The 24,162-nt window shown below is 46.2% G+C and overlaps 1 protein-coding gene across 16 annotated transcripts in view; it reads right to left on the bottom strand.

The window, feature by feature from the left end:
- LOC115105761 (RNA-binding protein Musashi homolog 2) overlaps positions 1-24,162 on the bottom strand; it is a 392,467-nt gene that overhangs the window by 192,554 nt on the left and 175,751 nt on the right. For all 16 annotated transcript variants that reach the window (XR_003859911.2, XR_003859910.2, XM_029628126.2 and 13 more), the window contains exon 7: positions 671-719. Coding sequence is in view for 14 of the 16 variants with exons in the window: in XM_029628126.2 (XP_029483986.1) it covers positions 671-719 (49 nt within the window). In the remaining 2 variants the exon portion in view is untranslated. The remainder of the gene's footprint in view (positions 1-670; positions 720-24,162) is intronic.

Here is a 24,162-nt window from a genome sequence, read left to right on the forward strand (position 1 = left end):
ACATGCGTGTAGTAGGTGTAGTAGACCTTACTGTGAAATGCTTACTCACAAGCCCTTAACCAACAATGCAGTTCAAGAAATAGAGTTAATATAATATTTACTAAATAAACAAAAGTAAAAAGAATCTAATCAATGAAAAAGTAACACAAGAAATGTACGTAACCATAACGAGGCAATATACAGGGCACAGTGTCTGGTGGTGCTATTGTAATTCAGGGAAGGAGAGGGAGATAGTCTGTCTTTGGAAAGTCCTCTGCTTTAGAGAAGCTTCCCCCTAATCCCAGATAAAGAGCAGATAAGAGAAATAAAGACAGCATTGCTCCTGGGCCTTATCTCTCCTGTTATCTCCCAGCGCAGCGACCAGTAGCACTAGAGCCAGGCAGCAGGTAGAGAGCACCCTCGGCTGGCTCCATAACCCCCTACAGACACCCAGAAAGGAAGAGCCCAAGTGTGTTCCTAAACAACACCCACCACCACCTGTAACCTCAGTCACGCCTCATCCAGGTCGTAGGTGCTTGGATAAGCACTGTAACAAGCTGGCACCATGTTAAATGAATCACCCTTGTGCTGTTTACAAGGGAAACTACCACAGAAATGTACTATTTTCTGTCACATGAATACACATAAAAGAAAAACACAGGGGAGGGTAATATATGGATGGTGGACTTACCTCTATGTCTGTTAGTAGTTTTATCAAACATAAGCATGGCGTCTTCTACCTGAAAGACCAAAGAGGAAAACAGACATTAGTCTGAAGGCAGATAGGAGAGACATGGAAAATAAATACAATGGTGATGGCCTCTGTAGTGTGGAAAAGATGCAAAGATGCTGACAAGTAAAAGAGGGCAAATAGTGTGTGTCCTTCAATGGGGGACAATGGATAGTCTTCCTCATGGAACCATAGACAGTTAGAGCCAACCGGGCAGAGACACCTCACTGCACCAACCAACCCCAGCCTCATCTGCTGTGCCACCAGGCAGCAACATGATCCATGATGATATCAACTCTCATCATGCTGGTCAATAAAGCCACACAGAGAGACACAGACGGCAAATGTTTATTCTCACACATCTCACGAGAGATTGTGAAACAGAAATCTGTTCCCTATAATTCAGAAGAAGTGCTTAAAAACAGACTTAGGCCCACTCATTTTCATCGTGGTTTCTCATTGAGAGAACAATAAAAAAGCGAGAAATTGGATGAGACAAAACCACAGAGGGGGAGATAGGACATCTCAATGTCACTGTGCACCACACATTCCCTGGTTACAGTCGCTAGGTAATGTGTGGTGTGGAGAGGAGCAGGCTGGGTCCTGGGGAGGCAGTGCGGTGTGGTCCGGTGGGTGGTGAGTTCAGGGGGGCGAGGCGCGGTGGGAGGGAGGGTGGCAAGGCTGGCTGGTAGAGGAGGGCCATGGGGAGTGAGGGAGGAGATGGGAAGAGACAGGAGCAGAGGGATCTGATAGAACTGTCTGACTGGATAAAGAGGAGCTCTGCCAGGCCATGCCACCCTGCTGCAGCCACCCTACTGCAGCCACCCTACTGCAACGCTGCCACACTGCTGCAGCCACACTGCTGCAACGCTGCCACACTGCTGCAGCCACCCTACTGCAACGCTGCCACACTGCTGCAGCCACACTGCTGCAGCCACACTGCTGCAACGCTGCCACACTGCTGCAGCCACACTGCTGCAACGCTGCCACACTGCTGCAGCCACCCTACTGCAACGCTGCCACACTGCTGCAATGCTGCCACACTGCTGCAGCCACCCTACTGCAACGCTGCCACACTGCTGCAGCCACACTGCTGCAACGCTGCCACACTGCTGCAGCCACCCTACTGCAACGCTGCCACACTGCTGCAGCCACACTGCTGCAACGCTGCCACACTGCTGCAGCCACACTGCTGCAACGCTGCCACACTGCTGCAGCCACACTGCTGCAGCCACACTGCTGCAACGCTGCCACACTGCTGCAGCCACACTGCTGCAGCCACACTGCTGCAACGCTACCACACTGCTGCAGCCACACTGCTGCAACGCTGCCACACTGCTGCAGCCACCCTACTGCAGCCACCCTGCTGCAGCCACCCTACTGCAACGCTGCCACACTGCTGCAGCCACACTGCTGCAACGCTGCCACACTGCTGCAGCCACCCTACTGCAACGCTGCCACACTGCTGCAGCCACACTGCTGCAACGCTGCCACACTGCTGCAGCCACCCTACTGCAACGCTGCCACACTGCTGCAGCCACACTGCTGCAACGCTGCCACACTGCTGCAGCCACACTGCTGCAGCCACACTGCTGCAACGCTACCACACTGCTGCAGCCACACTGCTGCAACGCTGCCACACTGCTGCAGCCACCCTACTGCAACGCTGCCACCCTGCCACAGGATGTAGGCACTAGTCTACTCTAGAGCTCTACCACACACCTACCAGTGCTGCTGTACTATAACCACCTCCAAATGGACATGGACCTAAACCACCTGCTTATACGGCCGGGTGGGAAAAAATACAACTGGTTGATATATGTCCTCTAGGATTTCCTCTTTTCACACCTATAGTCATCCAATTCCCTAGAACACATTTCCGATGAAGAATACAGCTTACTGTACAGTGGTAAATAGTAGTATGTTTCCCTGAGGCTGACATATAATGTCTAGTACAAACGGCCAGTGGCAACACTAGCACATCTTTGTAAAATAAATTGGCCTATAGGCCATCAATGCTGTGTATTATAGGCCTCCCATATTCAGATGTTAAGATATCCGTGTGTCTGTCTGTCTGTTTTTATGACACCTCAGTGGGAGGACAGGTTTGTCAGGCAGCCTATTCAACGCAGGACACAAGTTCAACGGTGATGGAGTGTTTCACAGTGCGTGCACATCATGAGAGGGTCACACTCCAGCGGCCCGACCGAAGCTCGTTGCATTCTCTCTCTCTCCTCTCCCCAAGTCTATAGAAGCATATCCTCTGCTTCAGGGCTTTTCAATGCAGCCATTCAGGCAGAGCACAACTATGTGGCTCCATCTGATAGAAGGTTAAGGACCTCTTCACGGCTCACACAAAACCCCTCCACACAGAGGTGAAGCCCAGTCTCACTCTAGGGAAGGAGAAATCTCTCTCTTTCTCTCTCTCTACCATCCTCCTCCCTTCTCTCACTCTTTCCTTTCTCCTGGCCGAGTGCAAAGAAAGGTTCAGAGGATAATGGCTGTCTTATCACTATGTAAAAGGGGAGTGGGGACTCCAGCGGAGTGGCTGGCCTTTTGTGACAATGAAGAAAAGCGCCCCAGTCTATTTCTTCAGTGTGTGGTACGTTAGCTATAGACTGGAGCGCTGCAGTCCTCTGGCTTTGTGTCCACCAAGAAAGAGGACCACGCTCTACAAAGGCCGTCTGGGGCCAAGAAGCAAAATCAGTTCACTGTTAATAAATAAAGCTCATGACAAAATGCGTTCATTGAATTACCGCTACACAAGCACACTTTACAGGAGAGCGTACACACATGGCTGTTGCGCCAATGACAACATGGCAGCTTGTAGCAGCCAGTTAGAATGAGGCAGTGTAGGCCAGGTGAAACACGTACAGCCAGTTAGAATGAGGCAGTGTAGGCCAGGTGAAACACGTACAGCCAGTTAGCATGAGGCAGTGCAGGCCAGGTGAAACACATACAGCCAGTTAGAATGAGGCAGTGTAGGCCAGGTGAAACACGTACAGCCAGTTAGAATGAGGCAGTGTAGGCCAGGTGAAACACGTACAGCCAGTTAGAATGAGGCAGTGTAGGCCAGGTGAAACACGTACAGCCAGTTAGAATGAGGCAGTGTAGGCCAGGTGAAACACGTACAGCCAGTTAGAATGAGGCAGTGTGGCCAGGTGAAACACGTACAGCCAGTTAGAATGAGGCAGTGTAGGCCAGGTGAAACACGTACAGCCAGTTAGAATGAGGCAGTGTAGGCCAGGTGAAACACGTACAGCCAGTTAGAATGAGGCAGTGTAGGCCAGGTGAAACACGTACAGCCAGTTAGAATGAGGCAGTGTAGGCCAGGTGAAACACGTACAGCCAGTTAGAATGAGGCAGTGTAGGCCAGGTGAAACACGTACAGCCAGTTAGAATGAGGCAGTGTAGGCCAGGTGAAACACGTACAGCCAGTTAGAATGAGGCAGTGTAGGCCAGGTGAAACACGTACAGCCAGTTAGAATGAGGCAGTGTAGGCCAGGTGAAACACGTACAGCCAGTTAGAATGAGGCAGTGTAGGCCAGGTGAAACACGTACAGCCAGTTAGAATGAGGCAGTGTAGGCCAGGTGAAACACGTACAGCCAGTTAGAATGAGGCAGTGTAGGCCAGGTGAAACACGTACAGCCAGTTAGAATGAGGCAGTGTAGGCCAGGTGAAACACGTACAGCCAGTTAGAATGAGGCAGTGTAGGCCAGGTGAAACACGTACAGCCAGTTAGAATGAGGCAGTGTAGGCCAGGTAAAACACGTACAGCCAGTTAGAATGAGGCAGTGTAGGCCAGGTGAAACACGTACAGTCAGTTAGAATGAGGCAGTGTAGGCCAGGTGAAACACGTACAGCCAGTGACACCATCACTTCCCACCAAGCAGAACGTAAAATGCCAACCGTTACCAGCTTGTATCGAAGTTGAATATCGAGCTTGTGCTAGCTAGGGTGATTTGCCAAATACCTGCAGAGTTTGAACCTGAGGACAAGACAGGTTGAGAGTGTATGAGAATGCAGATTGACTCAGGTGGAGGAGATTTGCAGTCAATGCAGGAAAATCACAAAGGGAAGGTAATCAAACCCTTGTTTAGATCACAGGACCCCTGGGGGAAGGCTAATCCTGTTTCTGTCAGATAATATGATGCTAAACGTCCACTCCTGGACAACCTTTCCACCCGGGCCAATAAATCAACCAAATCCATATGTAAGACAAACATGACAGAAACGCCCAGTCGGTCAGGAATTCAAATGGGCTGCTGTTTGAATTATTTATCAGAGAACAGAAGCATCAATAAGCATTTAAGCGTTTTTGGGCTGAAAAAGCGGCAGCGATAGGGGGAGATTTAAGAGCTAAGGAAATGCACTATGACAGCAGTTTAGATCAGCAGCAATCCCCCTATTATTTCCATTCAGCACACAACAGCGAGGCATCAGAGGTTTCCCTGGGATCTGGGACTAACAGCACCATAGTTCACATCCACTGGGACTGGAACACACTGAAGTCTCTGTTGCAACACAATAGGGGAATGATTTTTATGTGACTATTTTGAATCCCTTCTGGTCTACATCAATGCCCAGTCAGGCCAGAGAAAAGAGAGGGAAAGACGAAGACTGGAGGGAATCCAAGAAAATATTTATTGTTTCATGAGATTGCAGTGTTTTATTAGTCATGAGGGGCATGCAGAGTGCAGACTACTGATGCTCTGGGTCACAGAAGGGTCACAGAAGGGTCACAGAGGGAAGATAACTTAAATGTAAATGTAAATAACTGAACACAATGTCAATGACGTTGACGGACTATGGGTCTTCTTTCTAATTACATTATTTTACAATGCTCGAAATTAACAAAGCGGCGATAGCTGTTTCTATGACAATGGACAAACTAATGAGAACCCTCTCAATTATTTATTTTACAGAGAAAATATATATCATTGTCTCTCAGCTTTTGTCCCTGCAATGTGCAGCATGTACACTCCAGTGGTTTTACTAATAGTGCTATAACAAGGAGCAGCAGGACAAACTTAACTTCCAGGAAACCGTTGTAATTAAACAGCAGTAAGGGAGGTGACAGAGACACACAACATGTCTGACACCCCCTCCTACCCTTCAGTACAGGGACACCATGAAGACAGCAGGGTTGTCTCATAGCAACCAGGCATTTGGTCGTGTCAACGGGAACAGGAGAGCAGGCCAACATAACTTTACTCCACTCAGGCAGCAAAGCCGCCCACTGTGTCCCTGAACAGAGCAGAGCAGACACTAGAGTAGGAGTGGTCATGGTGCGTCCAACCCACACAGAACTACTGGTATGCAAGGCTACACCAGGGACCTGAACCAGTGCTGCTAGAAACTTCCTGACCCCCTCAGGCTGGGAGGCAGCCCTTCAAAAGAGGCTTCAGACACTAATGTTCCATACCTGCTCTGCTCCCATCTTGACTTACTGTCTACTAGTCTGTGTTGGTGGGTGGAAACTCTCACGTACTAGAAAGCATCACTTCATGGGATCAATTCTCCTCGGTGAAAAGAGTGATGGTAAATGACCTGCAGCTTAGCTGACCCTCACCGCAGTCCATTGTCCCACACCTCGACCCTTTTCACCTCACTGCAGTCCATTGTCCCACTCCTCGACCCCTTTCACCTCACTGCAGTCCATTGTCCCACACCTCGACCCCTTTCACCTCACTGCAGTCCATTGTCCCACTCCTCGACCCCTTTCACCTCACTACAATCCATTGTCCCACACCTCAACCCTTTTCACCTCACTGCAGTCCATTGTCCCACACCTCGACCCCTTTCACCCCACTGCAGTCCATTGTCCCACACCTCGACCCCTTTCACCTCACTGCAGTCCATTGTCACACTCCTCGACCCCTTTCACCCCACTGCAGTCCATTGTCCCACACCTCGACCCCTTTCACCTCACTGCAGTCCATTGTCCCACTCCTCGACCCCTTTCACCTCACTGCAGTCCATTGTCCCACACCTCGACCCCTTTCACCCCACTGCAGTCCATTGTCCCACACCTCGACCCCTTTCACCTCACTGCAGTCCATTGTCCCACACCTCGACCCCTTTCACCCCACTGCAGTCCATTGTCCCACACCTCGACCCCTTTCACCCCACTGCAGTCCATTGTCCCACACCTCGACCCCTTTCACCTCACTGCAGTCCATTGTCCCACTCCTCGACCCCTTTCACCTCACTGCAATCCATTGTCCCACACCTCAACCCTTTTCACCTCACTGCAGTCCATTGTCCCACACCTCGACCCCTTTCACCCCACTGCAGTCCATTGTCCCACACCTCGACCCCTTTCACCCCACTGCAGTCCATTGTCCCACACCTCGACCCCTTTCACCTCACTGCACTCCATTGTCCCACTCCTCGACCCCTTTCACCTCACTGCAATCCATTGTCCCACACCTCAACCCTTTTCACCTCACTGCAGTCCATTGTCCCACACCTCGACCCCTTTCACCCCAATGCAGTCCATTGTCCCACTCCTCGACCCCTTTCACCTCACTGCAATCCATTGTCCCACACCTCAACCCTTTTCACCTCACTGCAGTCCATTGACCCACATCTTGACCCTTTTCACCTCACTGCAGTCCATTGACCCACATCTTGACCCTTTTCACCTCACTGCAGTCCATTGACCCACACCTCAACCCAATTCACACTTATCTGGTCATGATGACACACATCGGTGTATCTGTCATATATCTGTATTTCATTAGATTTTTTATTTCACCTTTATTTAACCAGGTAGTCTAGTTGAGAACACGTTCTCATTTACAACTGCGACCTGGCCAAGATAAAGCAAAGCATTGCGACAAAAACAACAACACAGAGTTACACATAAACAAACGTACAGTCAACAACACAATAGAAAAGAAAAACAGAAAAATCTATGTACAGTGAGTGCAAATGTAGAAGAGTAGGGATGTAGGCAATAAATAGGCCATAGAGGCGAAACTAATTACAATTAAACATTAATACTGGAGTGATAGATGTGCAGATGATGTACAAGTAGATAAACTGTGGTGCAAAAGAGCAAGAGGATAAGTAATAATATGGGGATGAGGTAGTTGGGTGTGCTATTTACAGATTGGCTGTGTACAGGTACAGTGATCGGTAAGCTGCTCTGACAGCTGATGCTTAAAGTTAGAGAGGGAGATATAAGACTCCAGCTTTAGTGATTTTTGCAATTCGTTCCAGTCATTGGTAGCAGAGAACTGGAAGGAAAGGCGGCCAAAGTAAGTGTTGGCTTTGGGGATGACCAGTGCAATATACCTGCTGGAGAGCGTGCTACTGGTGGGTGTTGCTACGGTGAACAGTGAACTGAGATAAGGCGGGGCTTTACCGAGGAAAGACTTATAGATGACCTGGAGCCAGTGGGTTTGGCGACAGATATGTAGCGAGGGCCAGCCAACGAGAGCATACGGGTCGCAGTGTGGGTAGTATATGGGGCTTTGGTGACAAAACGGACGGAACTGTGATAGACAACATAGAGTGTTGGGGTCTATTTTGAAAATGACATTGCTGAAGTCAAGGATCAGTAGGATAGTCAGTTTTACGAGGGAATGAGTGAAGGAGGCTTTGTTGCGAAATAGGAAGCCGATTCTAGATTTAATTTTAGATTGGAGATGCTTAATGTGAGTCTAGTAGGAGAGTTTACAGTCCAACCAGACACCGAGGTATTTGTAGTTGTCAGAATCGTCCAGAGTAGTGTGATGTTAGACGGGCGGGCAGGTGCGGGCAGCGATCGGTTGAAGAGCATGCATTTAGTTTTACTTGCATTTATGAGCAGTTGGAGGCCATGGAAGGAGAGTTGTATGGCATTGAAGCTCGTCTGGAGGTTAGTTAACACAGTGTCCAAAGAAGGGCCAGAAGTATACAGAATGGTGTCGTCTGCGTAGAGGTGGATCAGAGAATCACAAGCAGCAAGAGCTGTATACAGAGAAAAGAGTCGGCCTGAGAATTGAAACCTGTGGCACCCCCATAGAGACTATCCAGAGGTCCGGATAACAGGCCCTCCGATTTGACCCACTGAACTCTATCTGAGAAGTAGTTGGCGAACCAGGTGAGGCAGTCATTTGAGAAGCCAAGGCTATTGAGTCTGCCGATAAGAATGCAGTGATTGACAGAGTCGAAAGCCTTGGCCAGTACTCTCTTTTATCGATGGTGGTTATGATATTGTTTAGGACATTTTTTCTCCCCAATTTTGAAGTATCCGATTGGTAGTAGTTACAGTCGCTGCAACTCCCATACAGACTCAGGAGAGGTGAAGGTTGAGCCTAGCTGCACTGCTTCTTGGCACAACGCACATCCAACCTGGAAGCCAGCCACACCAATGTGTCGGAGGAAACACCATACACCTGGCGACCTGGTCAGCTTGGCCCGCCACAGGAGTTGCTAGTGCGCGATGAGACAAGGATATCCCTGCTGGGCAAACCCTCCCTAACCCGGACGACACTGGGCGTCGCCCCATGGACATCCGGTCGCGGCCGGCTGCGACATAGCATGGGCTCGAACCCAGTGCCTTTAGACCACTGCGCCACCCGGAAGGCCACTCGTTTAGGACCTTGAGCATGGCTGAGATGCACCCATTACCAGCTCGGAAACCAGATAGCATTGTGGAGGGATTCAAAATGGTCGGTGATCTGTTTGTTAACCTCTTCAACCTATGGGGGCGCTATTTCATTATTGGATAAAAAAACGTGCCCGTTTTAAGCGCAATATTTTGTCACAAAAAGATGCTCGACTATGTATATAATTGACAGCTTTGGAAAGAAAACACTCTGACGTTTCCAAAACTAAAGATAATTTTCTGTGAGTGCCCCAGAACTGATGCTACAGGCGAAACCAAGATGAAACTTCAAACAGGAAATAAGCAGGATTTTTGAGGCTCTGTTTTTCATTGTCTCCTTATATGGCTGTGAAAGCGCCAGGAATGAGCCTGCCCTTTCTATCGTTTCTCCAAGTTGTCTGCAGCATTGTGACGTATTTGTAGGCATATCATTGGAAGATTGGCCATAAGAGACTACATTTACCAGGTGTCCGCCCGGTGTCCTTTGTTGAAATTGCTGCGTAATCTCCAAGCTGCTCGCATTCATCCATGTGATTGAGACAGAGAGGAGAATTCCAGGAACGATATATCATGAAGAGATATGTGAAAAACACCTTGAGGATTGATTCTAAACAACGTTTACCATGTTTCAGTCGATATTATGGAGTTAATGTGGAAAAAAGTTTGGCATTTTGATGAATGAATTTTCTTATTTTTTTTTGGTAGCCAAACATGACGCAGAAAACGGACCGATTTCTCCTGCACAAATCATCTTTCAGGAAAAACTGAACATTTGCTATCTAACTGAGAGTCTCCTCATTGAAAACATCCGAAGTTCTTCAAAGGTAAATGATTTTATTTGAATGGTTTTCGTGAAAATGTTGCCTGCTGAATGCTAACGCTAGCTATCAATAGCAAACTGAATTGGTCCACTCACACTGACAGCGTCGTGAAGAAGGCGCAGCAGCGCCTCTTCAACCTCAAGAGGCTGAAGAAATTCGGCTTGTCACCAAAAGCACTCACAAACTTCTACAGATGCACAATCGAGAGCATCCTGGCGGGCTGTATCACCGCCTGGTACGGCAACTGCTCCGCCCTCAACCGTAAGGCTCTCCAGAGGGTAGTGACGTCTGCACAACGCATCACCGGGGGCAAACTACCTGCCCTCCAGGACACCTACACCACCCGATGTTACAGGAAGGCCATAAAGATCATCAAGGACATCAACCACCCGAACCACTGCCTGTTCACCCCGCTATCATCCAGAAGGCGAGGTCAGTACAGGTGCATCAAAGCTGGGACTGAGAGACTGAAAAACAGCTTCTATCTCAAGGCTATCAGACTGTTAAACAGCCACCATTGAGTGGCTGCTGCCAACACACTGTCATTGACACTGACCCAACTCCAGCCACTTTAATAATGGGAATTGATGGGAAATGATGTAAATATATCCCTAGCCACTTTAAACAATGCTACCTTATATAATGTTACTTACCCTACATTATTCATCTCATATGCATACGTATATACTGTACTCTACATCATCGACTGCATCCTTATGTAATACATGTATCACTAGCCACTTTAACTATGCCACTTTGTTTACTTTGTCTACATACTCATCTCGTATGTATATACTGTACTCGATACCATCTACTGTATGCTGCTCTGTACCATCACTCACTCATATATCCTTATGTACATATTCTTTATCCCCTTACACTGTGTATAAGACAGTAGTTTTAGAATTGTTAGTTAGATTACTTGTTGGTTATCACTGCATGGTCGGAACTAGAAGCACAAGCATTTCGCTACACTCGCATTAACATCTGCTAACCATGTGTATGTGACAAATAAATTTTGATTTGATTTGATTTGATTTATCAATACTGTTACACAAATGCTTGTTTTGCTATGGTTGAGAAGCATATTTTTGAAAATCTGAAATGACAGTGTTGTTAACAAAAGTCTAAGCTTGAGAGCTAGCATATTTATTTCATTTCATTTGCGATTTTCATGAATAGTTAACGTTGCGTTATGGTAATGAGCTTGAGGCTGTATTCACGATCCCGGATCCGGGATGGCTCGACGCAAGAAGTACCTCTTGATACTTCAGTTATCAAAACGCTGAACTTTTTTCCAAATTAACTCCATAATATCGACTGAAACATGGCAAACGTTGTTTAGAACCAATCCTCAAGGTGTTTTTCACATATCTCTTCGATGATATATTGTTCGTGGAAGTGTGCTTTCCCCTCTGAATCCCATGGCAAAATGCATGCAGCTGAAGATTACGCACCAATTTAGACAAAAGACACCGGGCGGACCCCTGGCAAATGTAGTCTCTTATGGCCAATCTTCCAATGATATGCCTACAAATACGTCACAATGCTGCAGACATCTTGGACGAACGGCAGAGAGCTTAGGCTCATTCATGGCACATTCACAGCCATATAAGGAGACGATGGGAAACAGAGCCTCAAAAATTCTGCTCATTTCCTGTTTGAGGTTTCATCTTGGTTTCGCCTGTAGCATGAGTTCTGTGGCACTCACAGATAATATGTTTGCAGTTTTGAAAACGTCAGAGTGTTTTCTTTCCAAAGCTGCCAATTATATGCATAGTCGAGCATCTTTTCGTGACAAAATATTGCGCTTAAAACGGGCACGTTTTTTAATCCAATAATAATAATTGACTTTCGAAGATTTTAAAAAGGCAGGGCAGGACGGATATAGGTCTATAACATTTTGGGTCTAGAGTGTCTCCCCCTTTGAAGAGGGGGATGATAGCGTCAACTTTCTAATCTTTGGGGATCTCAGACGATACGAAAGAGAGGTTGAATGGGCTAGTAATAGGGGTTGCAACAATTTTGGCTAATCATTTTTAGAAAGAGAGGGTTCAGATGGTCTAGCCCAGCTGATTTGTAGGGATCCAGAATTTGCAGCTCTTTCAGAATATCAGCTGTCTAGATTTGGGCGAAGGGGAAGCAGGGGGGAGGGGGGTGATGGCAGTGTTTCCTATACTCAGTGCAGTGGGCAGCTGGGAAGAGGTCCTCTTATTCTCCATGGACTTTACAGTGTCACAAAACGTTTTGGAATTAGTGCTACAGGAAGCACATTTCTGTTTGAAAAAGCTAGCCTTAGCTTTGCTATCTAACTGAGTATATTGGTTCCTAACTTCCCTGAAAAGTTGCATATCGCAGGGGCTTTTCGATGCTAATGCAGGATGCCACGGGATGTTTTTGTGCTAGTCAAGGGCAGTCAAGTCTGGGGTGAACCAAGGGCTATATCTGTTCTTAGTTCTACATTTTTTGAATGGGGCATGCTAATTTAAAATAGAGAGGAAATCACTTTTAAAGAGGAACCAGGCATCCTCTACTGACGGGATGAGGTCAATATCCTTCCAGGATACCCAGGCCAGGTCAATTAGAAAGGTGTTTTAGGGAGCTTTTGACAGTGATGAAGGGTGGTTATTTGACCGCGGACCCATTACGCACACAGGCAATGAGGCAGTGATCGCTGAGATCCTGGTTGAAGACAGCAGATGTGTATTTAGAGGGCAAGTTGGCCAGGATGATATCTAAGAGGGTGCCCATGGTTACGGATTTAGGGTTGTACCTGGTAGGATCCTTGATAATTTGTGTGAGATTGAGGGCATCTAGCTTAGATTGTAGGATGGCCGGGGTGTTAAGCATGTCCCAGTTTAGGTCACCTAACAGTACGAATTTTGAAGATAGATGGGGGGCAATCAATTCACATATGGTGTCCAGGGCAAAGCTGGGGGCTGAAGGGGGTCTATTACAAGCAGCAACGGTGAGAGACTTGTTTCTGAAAAGGTGAATTTTTAAAAGTAGAAACTCAAATTATTTGGGCACAGACCTCGATAGTATGACAGAACTCTGCAGGCTATCTCTGCAGTAGATTGCAACTCCGCCCCCTTTGGCAGTTCTATCTTGTAGGAAAATGTTATAGTTGGGGATGGAAATTTCAGTATTTTTGGTGGCCTTCCTAAGGCGGGATTCAGACACGGCTAGGACATCCGGGTTGGCGGAGTGTGCTAAAAGCAGTGAATAAAACAAACGTAGGGAGGAGGCTTCTAATGTTAACATGCATGAAACCAAGGCTTTTACGGTTACAGAAGTCAACAAATGAGTGCGCCTGGGGAATGGGAGTGATGCTGGGGGCTGCAGGGCCAGGGTTAACCTCTACATCACCAGAGGAACAGAGGAGGAGTAGGATGAGAGTACGGCTAAAGGCTAAAAGAACTGGTCGTCTAGTGCGTTCGGAACAGAGAGTAAAAGGAGCAGGTTTCTGGGTGCGGAAGAATAGATTCAAGGCATAATGTACAGACAAAGGTATGGTAGGATGTGAGTACAGTGGCGGTAAGCCTAGGAATTGAGTGACGAGGAGAGAGGTTTTGTCTCTAGAGGTACCATTTAAGCCAGGTGAGGTCTAAGGCATATAGAGCAGGGCTAAGGCATATAGAGGTCTATAAAGGGCTGGAGGCTCTACAGTGAAATAAGACAACAATCACTAACCAAAACAGCAGTAGACAAGGCATATTGACATTAGGGAGAGGCCTACAAGGGCTAAGGCATATAGAGCAGGGCTGGAGGCTCTACAGTGAAATAAGACAACAATCACTAACCAAAACAGCAGTAGACAAGGCATATTGACATTAGGGAGAGGCATGTGTAGCCAAGTGATCATAGGGTCCAATGAGTTGCTAGGCAAGCTGGAGGCATTCAGACAGCTAGCAGGCCGGGCTAGCAGGCTAGCAGATGGGCCTCAGGGTAACGTCGCAACGGAAGAGCCTGTTGAAACCCCCTCGGACGGTTACGTCGGCAGACCAGTCGTGATGCATCGGTGGGGCGCCGTGTCGGCAGCAAAGAGTCCAGGCCAATTAGCAAAAGAGGTATTGAAGCACAGGAATTGTCTGATGGATCTCTTCGGCTAGCCGGGAGATGGGCCTAGCTTGAGGCTAGCTCTAGGCTAACTGGTGTTTGCTTTGGGACAGAGACATTAGCCAGGAGTAGCCACTCGGATAGCAGCTGCGATGATCCGGAGTAAAGGTTTAGAGCTTGCGGTAGGAATCGGGAGATGTGGTAGAGAAAAAGCAGTCCGATATGCTCTGGTTTGATATCGCGCTGTGCAGACTGGCAGGAATTGACCGGCCTGAGGCTGGCAGTCCGAGTTAATGGTGATGACCGCTAGCAGTGGCTAACTGACTACTAGCTAGTAGCTAGTTAGCTGGCTAGCTTCTGAAGGGGGTTCCGGTTCTAAAGTATAAAAAATAGCAGATCCATACCACATTGTGTGATGCAGGTTGCAGGAGAGTATGTTCAGTCCATAGATGGAAATTGAGATAAAAAAAATGGGTATCAGGTGCATATAAAGCTGTGCTTTCATCAAAGGGACAATGAATTGCCTAATGAGTGATAGTGGACTGGAGAGGGCAGAGTAATGAGCTGTATTACTTAGACAAAGGATAGATAAGACAGCCTAAAATATTCAGTCAACCTTAATTATTCAACCAGAATCATACAGTATATAATTATACACTATAGGCTATATGTCAACACTAAGGCTATGTCAGAAACTTTTTTCATGTTGACATTAACAAAATGGCTCGAGAAAAACACTTGAGGAAGAAAATTCCTCAAATCTGTCAGAATTAAATATTCATGAGGTCCCCCACTCAGTATCCAAAGAGGTCGCTATGGCGAAGCAAACTGATGCATATTCTAACAGGGACCTTTGTGTGTCATATAACGCCTTCGAACGGACTCAACAGATCCTCCTGCAACACCGAGCAAAACCATCAGCACGACAAATATGCACAATTAGAGAGGGAGTCACAGAAGGGCGAGTATGACCGATGGACTGACGCAGAGAGCAGAAAGGCAGGCTGAATTACTACTCTGATGGAGAATTGTCTTCACTGTCCTCTTATAGTCTAGCCCTGTCTCATTCAGACTTGTGTGATGGTGGCTGGCCTTGGGTTGGGAGAGGAGTAGTCCATACAGTTAGCTAAGTATGAGAGGAGTGGTCCATACAGTTAGCTAAGTATGAGAGGAGTAGTCCATACAGTTAGCTAAGTATGAGAGGAATAGTCCATACAGTTAGCTAAGTATGAGAGGAGTGGTCCATAGAGTTAGCTAAGTATGAGAGGAGTGGTCCATACAGTTAGCTAAGTATGAGAGGAATAGTCCATACAGTTAGCTAAGTATGAGAGGAGTAGTCCATACAGTTAGCTAAGTATGAGAGGAGTAGTCCATACAGTTAGCTAAGTATGAGAGGAGTAGTCCATACAGTTAGCTAAGTATGAGAGGAATAGTCCATACAGTTAGCTAAGTATGAGAGGAATAGTCCATACAGTTAGCTAAGTATGAGAGGAATAGTCCATACAGTTAGCTAAGTATGAGAGGAGTAGTCCATACAGTTAGCTAAGTATGAAAGGAGTAGTCCATACAGTTAGCTAAGAATGCAAGGAGGGAGAACTAGACTAGGCCCGTCCATCAATCCCTCTCTGTTCCTGTGCCAGGCTGCAGGGAACTGCCCATTACAGAGTCATTTTATTAATAGGGCTTCAGCGCGACAGCCAGCCCGTTCCCCCTCCACCACACTCGAGCAGAGAGCCTCCTATTCTCTCTTCTCCTCTCCTCTTTCTGTCAGAATGGAGTATGCCTGCGAGCCACCTCCAAGTAACAGCCGATCGAGCCTGGCCCTCTCGTGTGAGGAAGAACCAGAAAGGTTGGGAAATATTGTGCTTTCCAGCTCAAATAGTAATTGGAAAGGTGAGAAATCCCTATGCCCTGGAGGTAACAGTTTAACATGGAGGACTTACTTAATGTTATGCTCTTTTCCCCCTGCAAAGGCAAGGCAATCAGCTTTCTCTTTTAGCAGACACATGAATTTCACGGCAGTCTCAAAACGGCCCCCATCCTCTTCCCTCTTCCTCTCCCTCTCTCTCGTATGCATGCTTGTGTATATGGCAATTATATTAATCAGTAGAAAAGGCGGTTCGTAAATGTGATAATTGGTATGTAAATAAAATCCTCCTGACACTGGCAGGCCCACAATCATGTTAATTTAAAATAAATATAAATATGCCAGTTTTCATTTAGACCGAGAGCAACAGCAGGCAACAACGTGTTCAGAAGATGACAACCAAGGTTGCTGTGTTCCTCTCCTCTCTCTCTCTTTCCCTATCTCCTTTATTAAATGAGGACTTGCACTGTCTGTGTGATATCCTTCAGCAGCCCTCTGGTTTTGAAAGGCTGGTTTAACTAGATTTCCATTTCTTCAAGCTGATTGATGGCTAACCAAAGAGGCAGAGTGTAAGAAACCAAGTCAGAGAGAAGCAATGTCACTTTCTACTGTATGTAATGAAAAAAGTAATTGTATCTTTTTTTCCCAAGCTGTGAAACTAGGTGACGGCGATGAAGCAGGGAGCTCCACTTCAATTCCCTCTATGTTACCAGTGAGAATGCTCCTCAGGAATGCAATAGCCTCTGTGCTATGCCGCTGTCTCTGTGTGAACTTACAGTATGATATCCCTATTAACATTGTGGTGCACACATTCTCTGAATAAACAACTGGAAAATAAAATGTGATAACACGATTTCTCTTTTCATGAATTAATCATGTTCAAGATAGCGTGCTCTGATGTACACGGATCCAATGAACGAAAGCTTGGTCCTCCCAGTTGAGCTGGACATTCTATACTGTGTTATGTATAGGTGTATGATACGGATAAAATACTTTAAAGGTTGAATAGTATTCAATTCAATTACAGCTGCCAACATCCCCCAATATCGCTGCCACCTGCAGTGTTTTACTTAGACTAGGCTCTTTTAAAGACCATTTCAATAATATGACGTTTCACAACACAATGTGAATGAATCAATGCCAATCGAACCTGTCCCCACCTCCCCCCTTCATACAAAACGTTGTAGTTTGTCTTTCTTGATAGCTCGTCTCTCTTTGACAGCATAGATACACAAGCCCCTATTTGAATACAGTTACACATCCCTCTACTTATTAAAGCTTGGTTTAACTTGACAGACAGTTTTGTCTGGGGAGTCTTTAATATGGCTCAGAGAAGCGATCTCAGAGACAGTAGTAGGCTCCAGCTAATATAGTTGAGTGATACTGGTTTCCCAGAGTTATAAAGCAGAACAATAGGGGAGGGGATCTGAGGCGTGAATACAAAGGTGGGATTGTAATGTAGGAGGGGGGAGCCAGAGAGAAGCTGGCCCACTGGAGAAGAACACAATCACTCCATAGAGCTCCTGGAGATGATTAAAACAAAGGGACGAGGAGAGAAAGGTCAGAGGCAGCCAGAGAAGAAGGATGAGGTGGGAGCTTTAAATCTCTCTCTCTTTCTCTCGTGAGACAAAGTTTATTCTAACCTAATGTCCCTTGTGGTATGCTATTCAAACGCCATTGCAAACGCAGGAGCAGACACGAGGCATTCCTCACACTTTACCCTGAATACTATCCCTGCATGCAGGAGTATTCTCTCTTTCTATGAGCTGTAGGTAGAATATGAAAAGCTGCTTCTATAGGCACTGCTTTATCCCAATGAATCATTTCCATCAGAATTGAGTGATAGTGTAACATAATTGAGAAAGGCTTCCATAATATTTTATGTAATAATGAGGTTTTACGCTGCTATTTTGTCTGGTCTATTTAGAGGGCAGTTCAAGGTTACACAGAAACTGTGCATTACTTAATTCTTGTTACTCAGCGAATGGAACACATTCTCACTTCCGACTCCTGGTTCAAAGTAGTCTGTGAACAGCCTTGTACTCCCTGGTCTCTTCTCTCTTATAGTAATTATGTGGATTAAAGACAGAGAACGTGTTGCATCCCAAACACAATTGAATCACCCTGGAGCAAATCACAGTAATGATTTGAACTGAGCCACAACCAGACCAGCTCTCTTTCCCCAGGTCTTTTCACTTTGCATCTTCTCTACAATCCCCCTGTCCATTTTCTCAGTCTCGAACATTACCAAGTCCACACCAGATATCTGGTGTTTGCTTTGCATGGTAAGCTCTCTGTTTTTACTTTCCAACCATCTCAGTGGCTGGGTAGGGATCCGTAGGGGAGAGTGGCGGTAAGGTTTGTTAAAAGATTTGTTAATAGTGAGATCGGGGGGATCGTTGCTCCTTCCGTAAACCCCTGGATTCTAATTACCTCTACTATGATGCTGGCCCCATGCCAGCTGCCATTAGAGCGGAGCAGAGTAGAGGCGTGCATGGACACATGGACACACACACACACATGGACACACACACAGGCACACACACACACTCTACAGTCTCAGAACAGCCAACTATAAGATACATTGGTCCAGCAGTGATGGAGAAAGACGTCAAAAACATCTCCACTGATACAGATAGTTGATTCCTATCCTAGCTCTACACCCCACTGTAACCCTGCATGCCAAGCACATGAACAGAGGAATGGGATGATTAACATGAACAGAAGAAGGGGATGATTCACATGAACAGAGGAAGGGGATGATTCACATGAACAGAGGAAACGGATGATTAACATGAACAGAGGAAGGGGATGATTCACATGAACAGAGGAAACGGATGATTAACATGAACAGAGGAAGGGGATGATCCACATGAACAGAGGAAGGGGATGATTCACATGAACAGAGGAAGGGGATGAATCACAGGACACAGAGGAAGAGGATGATTAACATGAACAGAGGAAGGGGATGATTAACATGAACACAGGAAGGGGATGATTAACATGAACACAGGAAGGGGATGATTAACATGAACAGAGGACGGGGATGATCCCCATAAACACAGGAAGGGGATGATTCACATGAACAGAGGAAGGGGATGTTTCACATGATCAGAGGAAGGGATGATTCGCATGAACAGAGGAAGGGGGATGATTACCATGAACAAAGGCAGGGGATGATTAACATGAACAGATGAAGAGGATGATTAACATGAACAGAGGAAGGGGATGATTAACATGAACACAGGAAGGGGATGATTAACATGAACACAGGAAGGGGATGATTAACATGAACAGAGGACGGGGATGATCCCCATAAACACAGGAAGGGGATGATTCACATGAACAGAGGAAGGGGATGTTTCACATGAATAGAGGAAGGGATGATTAACATGAACAGAGGAAGGGGATGATCCACATGAACAGAGGAAGGGGATGATTCACATGAACAGAGGAAGGGGATGAATCACAGGACACAGAGGAAGAGGATGATTAACATGAACAGAGGAAGGGGATGATTAACATGAACACAGGAAGGGGATGATTAACATGAACACAGGAAGGGGATGATTAACATGAACAGAGGACGGGGATGATCCCCATAAACACAGGAAGGGGATGATTCACATGAACAGAGGAAGGGGATGTTTCACATGATCAGAGGAAGGGATGATTCGCATGAACAGAGGAAGGGGGATGATTACCATGAACAAAGGCAGGGGATGATTAACATGAACAGATGAAGAGGATGATTAACATGAACAGAGGAAGGGGATGATTAACATGAACACAGGAAGGGGATGATTAACATGAACACAGGAAGGGGATGATTAACATGAACAGAGGACGGGGATGATCCCCATAAACACAGGAAGGGGATGATTCACATGAACAGAGGAAGGGGATGTTTCACATGAATAGAGGAAGGGATGATTAACATGAACAGAGGAAGGGGATGATCCACATGAACAGAGGAAGGGGATGATTCACATGAACAGAGGAAGGGGATGAATCACAGGACACAGAGGAAGAGGATGATTAACATGAACAGAGGAAGGGGATGATTAACATGAACACAGGAAGGGGATGATTAACATGAACACAGGAAGGGGATGATTAACATGAACAGAGGACGGGGATGATCCCCATAAACACAGGAAGGGGATGATTCACATGAACAGAGGAAGGGGATGTTTCACATGATCAGAGGAAGGGATGATTCGCATGAACAGAGGAAGGGGATGATTACCATGAACAAAGGCAGGGGATGATTAACATGAACAGATGAAGAGGATTATTAACATGAACAGAGGAAGGGGATGATTAACATGAACACAGGAAGGGGATGATTAACATGAACACAGGAAGGGGATGATTAACATGAACAGAGGACGGGGATGATCCCCATAAACACAGGAAGGGGATGATTCACATGAACAGAGGAAGGGGATGTTTCACATGAATAGAGGAAGGGATGATTAACATGAACAGAGGAAGGGGATGATCCACATGAACAGAGGAAGGGGATGATTCACATGAACAGAGGAAGGGGATGAATCACAGGACACAGAGGAAGAGGATGATTAACATGAACAGAGGAAGGGGATGATTAACATGAACACAGGAAGGGGATGATTAACATGAACACAGGAAGGGGATGATTAACATGAACAGAGGACGGGGATGATCCCCATAAACACAGGAAGGGGATGATTCACATGAACAGAGGAAGGGGATGTTTCACATGATCAGAGGAAGGGGTGATTAAGATAAACAGAGGAAGGGGATGATTCGCATGAACAGAGGAAGGGGGATGATTACCATGAACAAAGGCAGGGGATGATTAACATGAACAGATGAAGGGGATGATTAACATGAACAGAGGAAGGGGATGATTCACATGAACAGAGGAAGGGGATGATTCACAGGACACAGAGGAAGGGGATGATTCACAGGACACAGAGGAAGGGGATGATTCACAGGACACAGAGGAAGGGGATGATTAACATGAACAGAGGAAGGGGATGATTCACATGAACAGATGAAGGGGATGATTAACATGAACAGAGGAAGGGGATGATTCACATGAACAGAGGAATGGGATGATTCACAGGACACAGAGGAAGGGGATGATTCACAGGACACAGAGGAAGGGGATGATTAACATGAACAGAGGAAGGGGATGATTCACATGAACAGATGAAGGGGATGATTAACATGAACAGAGGAAGGGGATGATTCACATGAACAGAGGAATGGGATGATTCACAGGACACAGAGGAAGGGGATGATTCACAGGACACAGAGGAAGGGGATGATTAACATGAACAGAGGAAGGGGATGATTCACATGAACAGAGGAAGGGGATACAGAGTATTCACATGAACAGAGGAAGGGGATACAGAGTATTCACATGAACAGAGGAAGGGGATACAGAGTATTCACATGAACAGAGGAAGGGGATACAGAGTATTCACATGAACAGAGGAAGGGGATACAGAGTATTCACATGAGGTCAGATCCTCAATAGTTGTACTGCAGGCTACATGTAAGATGGATGGCTCCTGGTGCTAAGTGAAACAATAGGAAGTACTGCTGTATATCAGTCCTCTCAGTGTTAGTGTTAGTCTCTCCCCTTTCATACCAGACCATTTCAACATTAGGAACACCTTCCTAATATTGAGTTGCACCCTGCTTTTGCTCTCAGAACAGCCTCAATCCGTCGGGCATGGACTCTATAAGGTGTCGAATGCTTCCCACAGTTGTGTTAAGTTGACTGGATGTCCTTTGAGTGGTGGACCATTCTTGATACACATGGGAAACTGTTGAAAAACCCAGCAGCGTTGCAGTTCTTGACACACTCAAACCGGTGGGGGCCTGGTACCTACTACCATACCCCGTTCAAAGGCACTTAAATATTTTGTCTAGCCTATTCACCCTCTGAATGGCATCAAATCAAATCAAATCAAATTGCTAGGTAAAACTATTTAAAAAATAAGTAATAAAAGTAACAAATAATCAAAGCAATCCATGTCTCAATTGTCTCAAGGCTTAAAAATCCTTCTTTAACCTGTATCCTCCCCGTCATCTACACTGATTGAAGTGGATTTTACAATAATGGATCATAGCTTTCACCTGGATTCACCTGGTCAGTCTGTGTCATGGAAAGAACAGGTGTTCACAATGCTTTGTACACTCAGTGTATATTAATTGTTTGAGTGAAGCTCATGGTGATAATATCCCTGTCCGAGCCAGCAGTCATACCTGAGCTGTAAAGATGTACCGTGATAATATCCCTGTCTGAGCCAGCAGTCATACCTGAGCTGTAAAGATGTACCGTGATAATATCCCTGTCTGAGCCAGCAGTCATACCTGAGCTGTAAAGATGTACCGTGATAATATCCCTGTCTGAGCCAGCAGTCATACCTGAGCTGTAAAGATGTACCGTGATAATATCCCTGTCTGAGCCAGCAGTCATACCTGAGCTTTAAAGATGTACCGTGATAATATCCCTGTCTGAGCCAGCAGTCATACCTGAGCTTTAAAGATGTACCGTGATAATATCCCTGTCTGAGCCAGCAGTCATACCTGAGCTTTAAAGATGTACCGTGATAATATCCCTGTCTGAGCCAGCAGTCATACCTGAGCTGTAAAGATGTACCGTGATAATATCCCTGTCTGAGCCAGCAGTCATACCTGAGCTTTAAAGATGTACCGTGATAATATCCCTGTCTGAGCCAGCAGTCATACCTGAGCTGTAAAGATGTACCGTGATAATATCCCTGTCTGAGCCAGCAGTCATACCTGAGCTTTAAAGATGTACCGTGATAATATCCCTGTCTGAGCCAGCAGTCATACCTGAGCTGTAAAGATGTACCGTGATAATATCCCTGTCTGAGCCAGCAGTCATACCTGAGCTTTAAAGATGTACCGTGATAATATCCCTGTCTGAGCCAGCAGTCATACCTGAGCTGTAAAGATGTACCGTGATAATATCCCTGTCTGAGCCAGCAGTCATACCTGAGCTGTAAAGATGTACTGTATAGGGTGTTTGATTTATAGATGAAATATAGATATATGGCACTTAGCTCTCTATAACTGTATATAAAGATGTATGAATGACAGGATATGATGTCAGTGGGGCTGATGGTTGATAAGGTCTCTGTCCCAGCCCTGCGCTGTACTGTGAGCTGAGGGTGAGCCCTGCTCCTCTTCCTGTCTCTGATGGGCGGCTGGGCGGGCGGCCTGGATCCTGTACCATCCTCTCTGGGCTGAGCCAGATAAGCAGGTGATTCATCATCAGGTTGAAGCCTACACACAGAGCCTTATCAGCCCTTCACAAGGATGCCGCCTCCCACAACAAGGTCTCTGTTTGGAAAGTGACCTGCATTCTCTAACCATCCTCCCCCTATCCTCTCCTCCCTCGTCCTAAACTACCATGACAACATGAGAATTATGATGCTGGCTGATGACAACTGAGCGGATATGTTACAGCTCTGCAGAATGTCCTTTTAGCCCCGATTTACACGTTCACATTATGAAGCCACAGAAAGGGGGCTGAGGAAGGAGAAATGTTCACCAAACCACCCAAGGCTAGGGGTTTAAATGTGTTTTTGTATTCCACTCTTTTGAACAGCGAACGCAATATTAGATGAACACAAAGATGCTATGCATGCAGAGAGAGATGTTGAATAGGCCCATTGTTAAATGTAATATTCTGTTATTCAGTCATAAGCCAATTCCAATACTGATGCAAAAATGTGAAATAACAATGACAGCTCAAGGATAAATTACATGAATAAGTCCTTTGATGGTATAGAAAGGTATTATAATATATTTTTCCCACTCTGCTTGGCCTTGTTAGAATGACAAATATTCATTTTGAGAAATAAAAGTAAAACATTTTCCAAAGGCCCATCTGTCTCTGTCTGTCTGTCTGTCTGTCTGTCTGTCTGTCTGTCTGTCTGTCTGTCTGTCTGTCTGTCTGTCTGTCTGTCTGTCTGTCTGTCTGTCTGTCTGTCTAACAGTAGGTGGTTGGTAGTCAGTGACTGTGTGACTCAGTGGGGTTGTCTGTCTGTCTGTCTGTCTGTCTGTCTTGTCTGTCTT

The sequence above is a fragment of the Oncorhynchus nerka genome, linkage group LG22, assembly GCF_034236695.1.
Source record: "Oncorhynchus nerka isolate Pitt River linkage group LG22, Oner_Uvic_2.0, whole genome shotgun sequence".
In the NCBI taxonomy this organism is placed as follows: Eukaryota; Metazoa; Chordata; class Actinopteri; order Salmoniformes; family Salmonidae; genus Oncorhynchus; species Oncorhynchus nerka.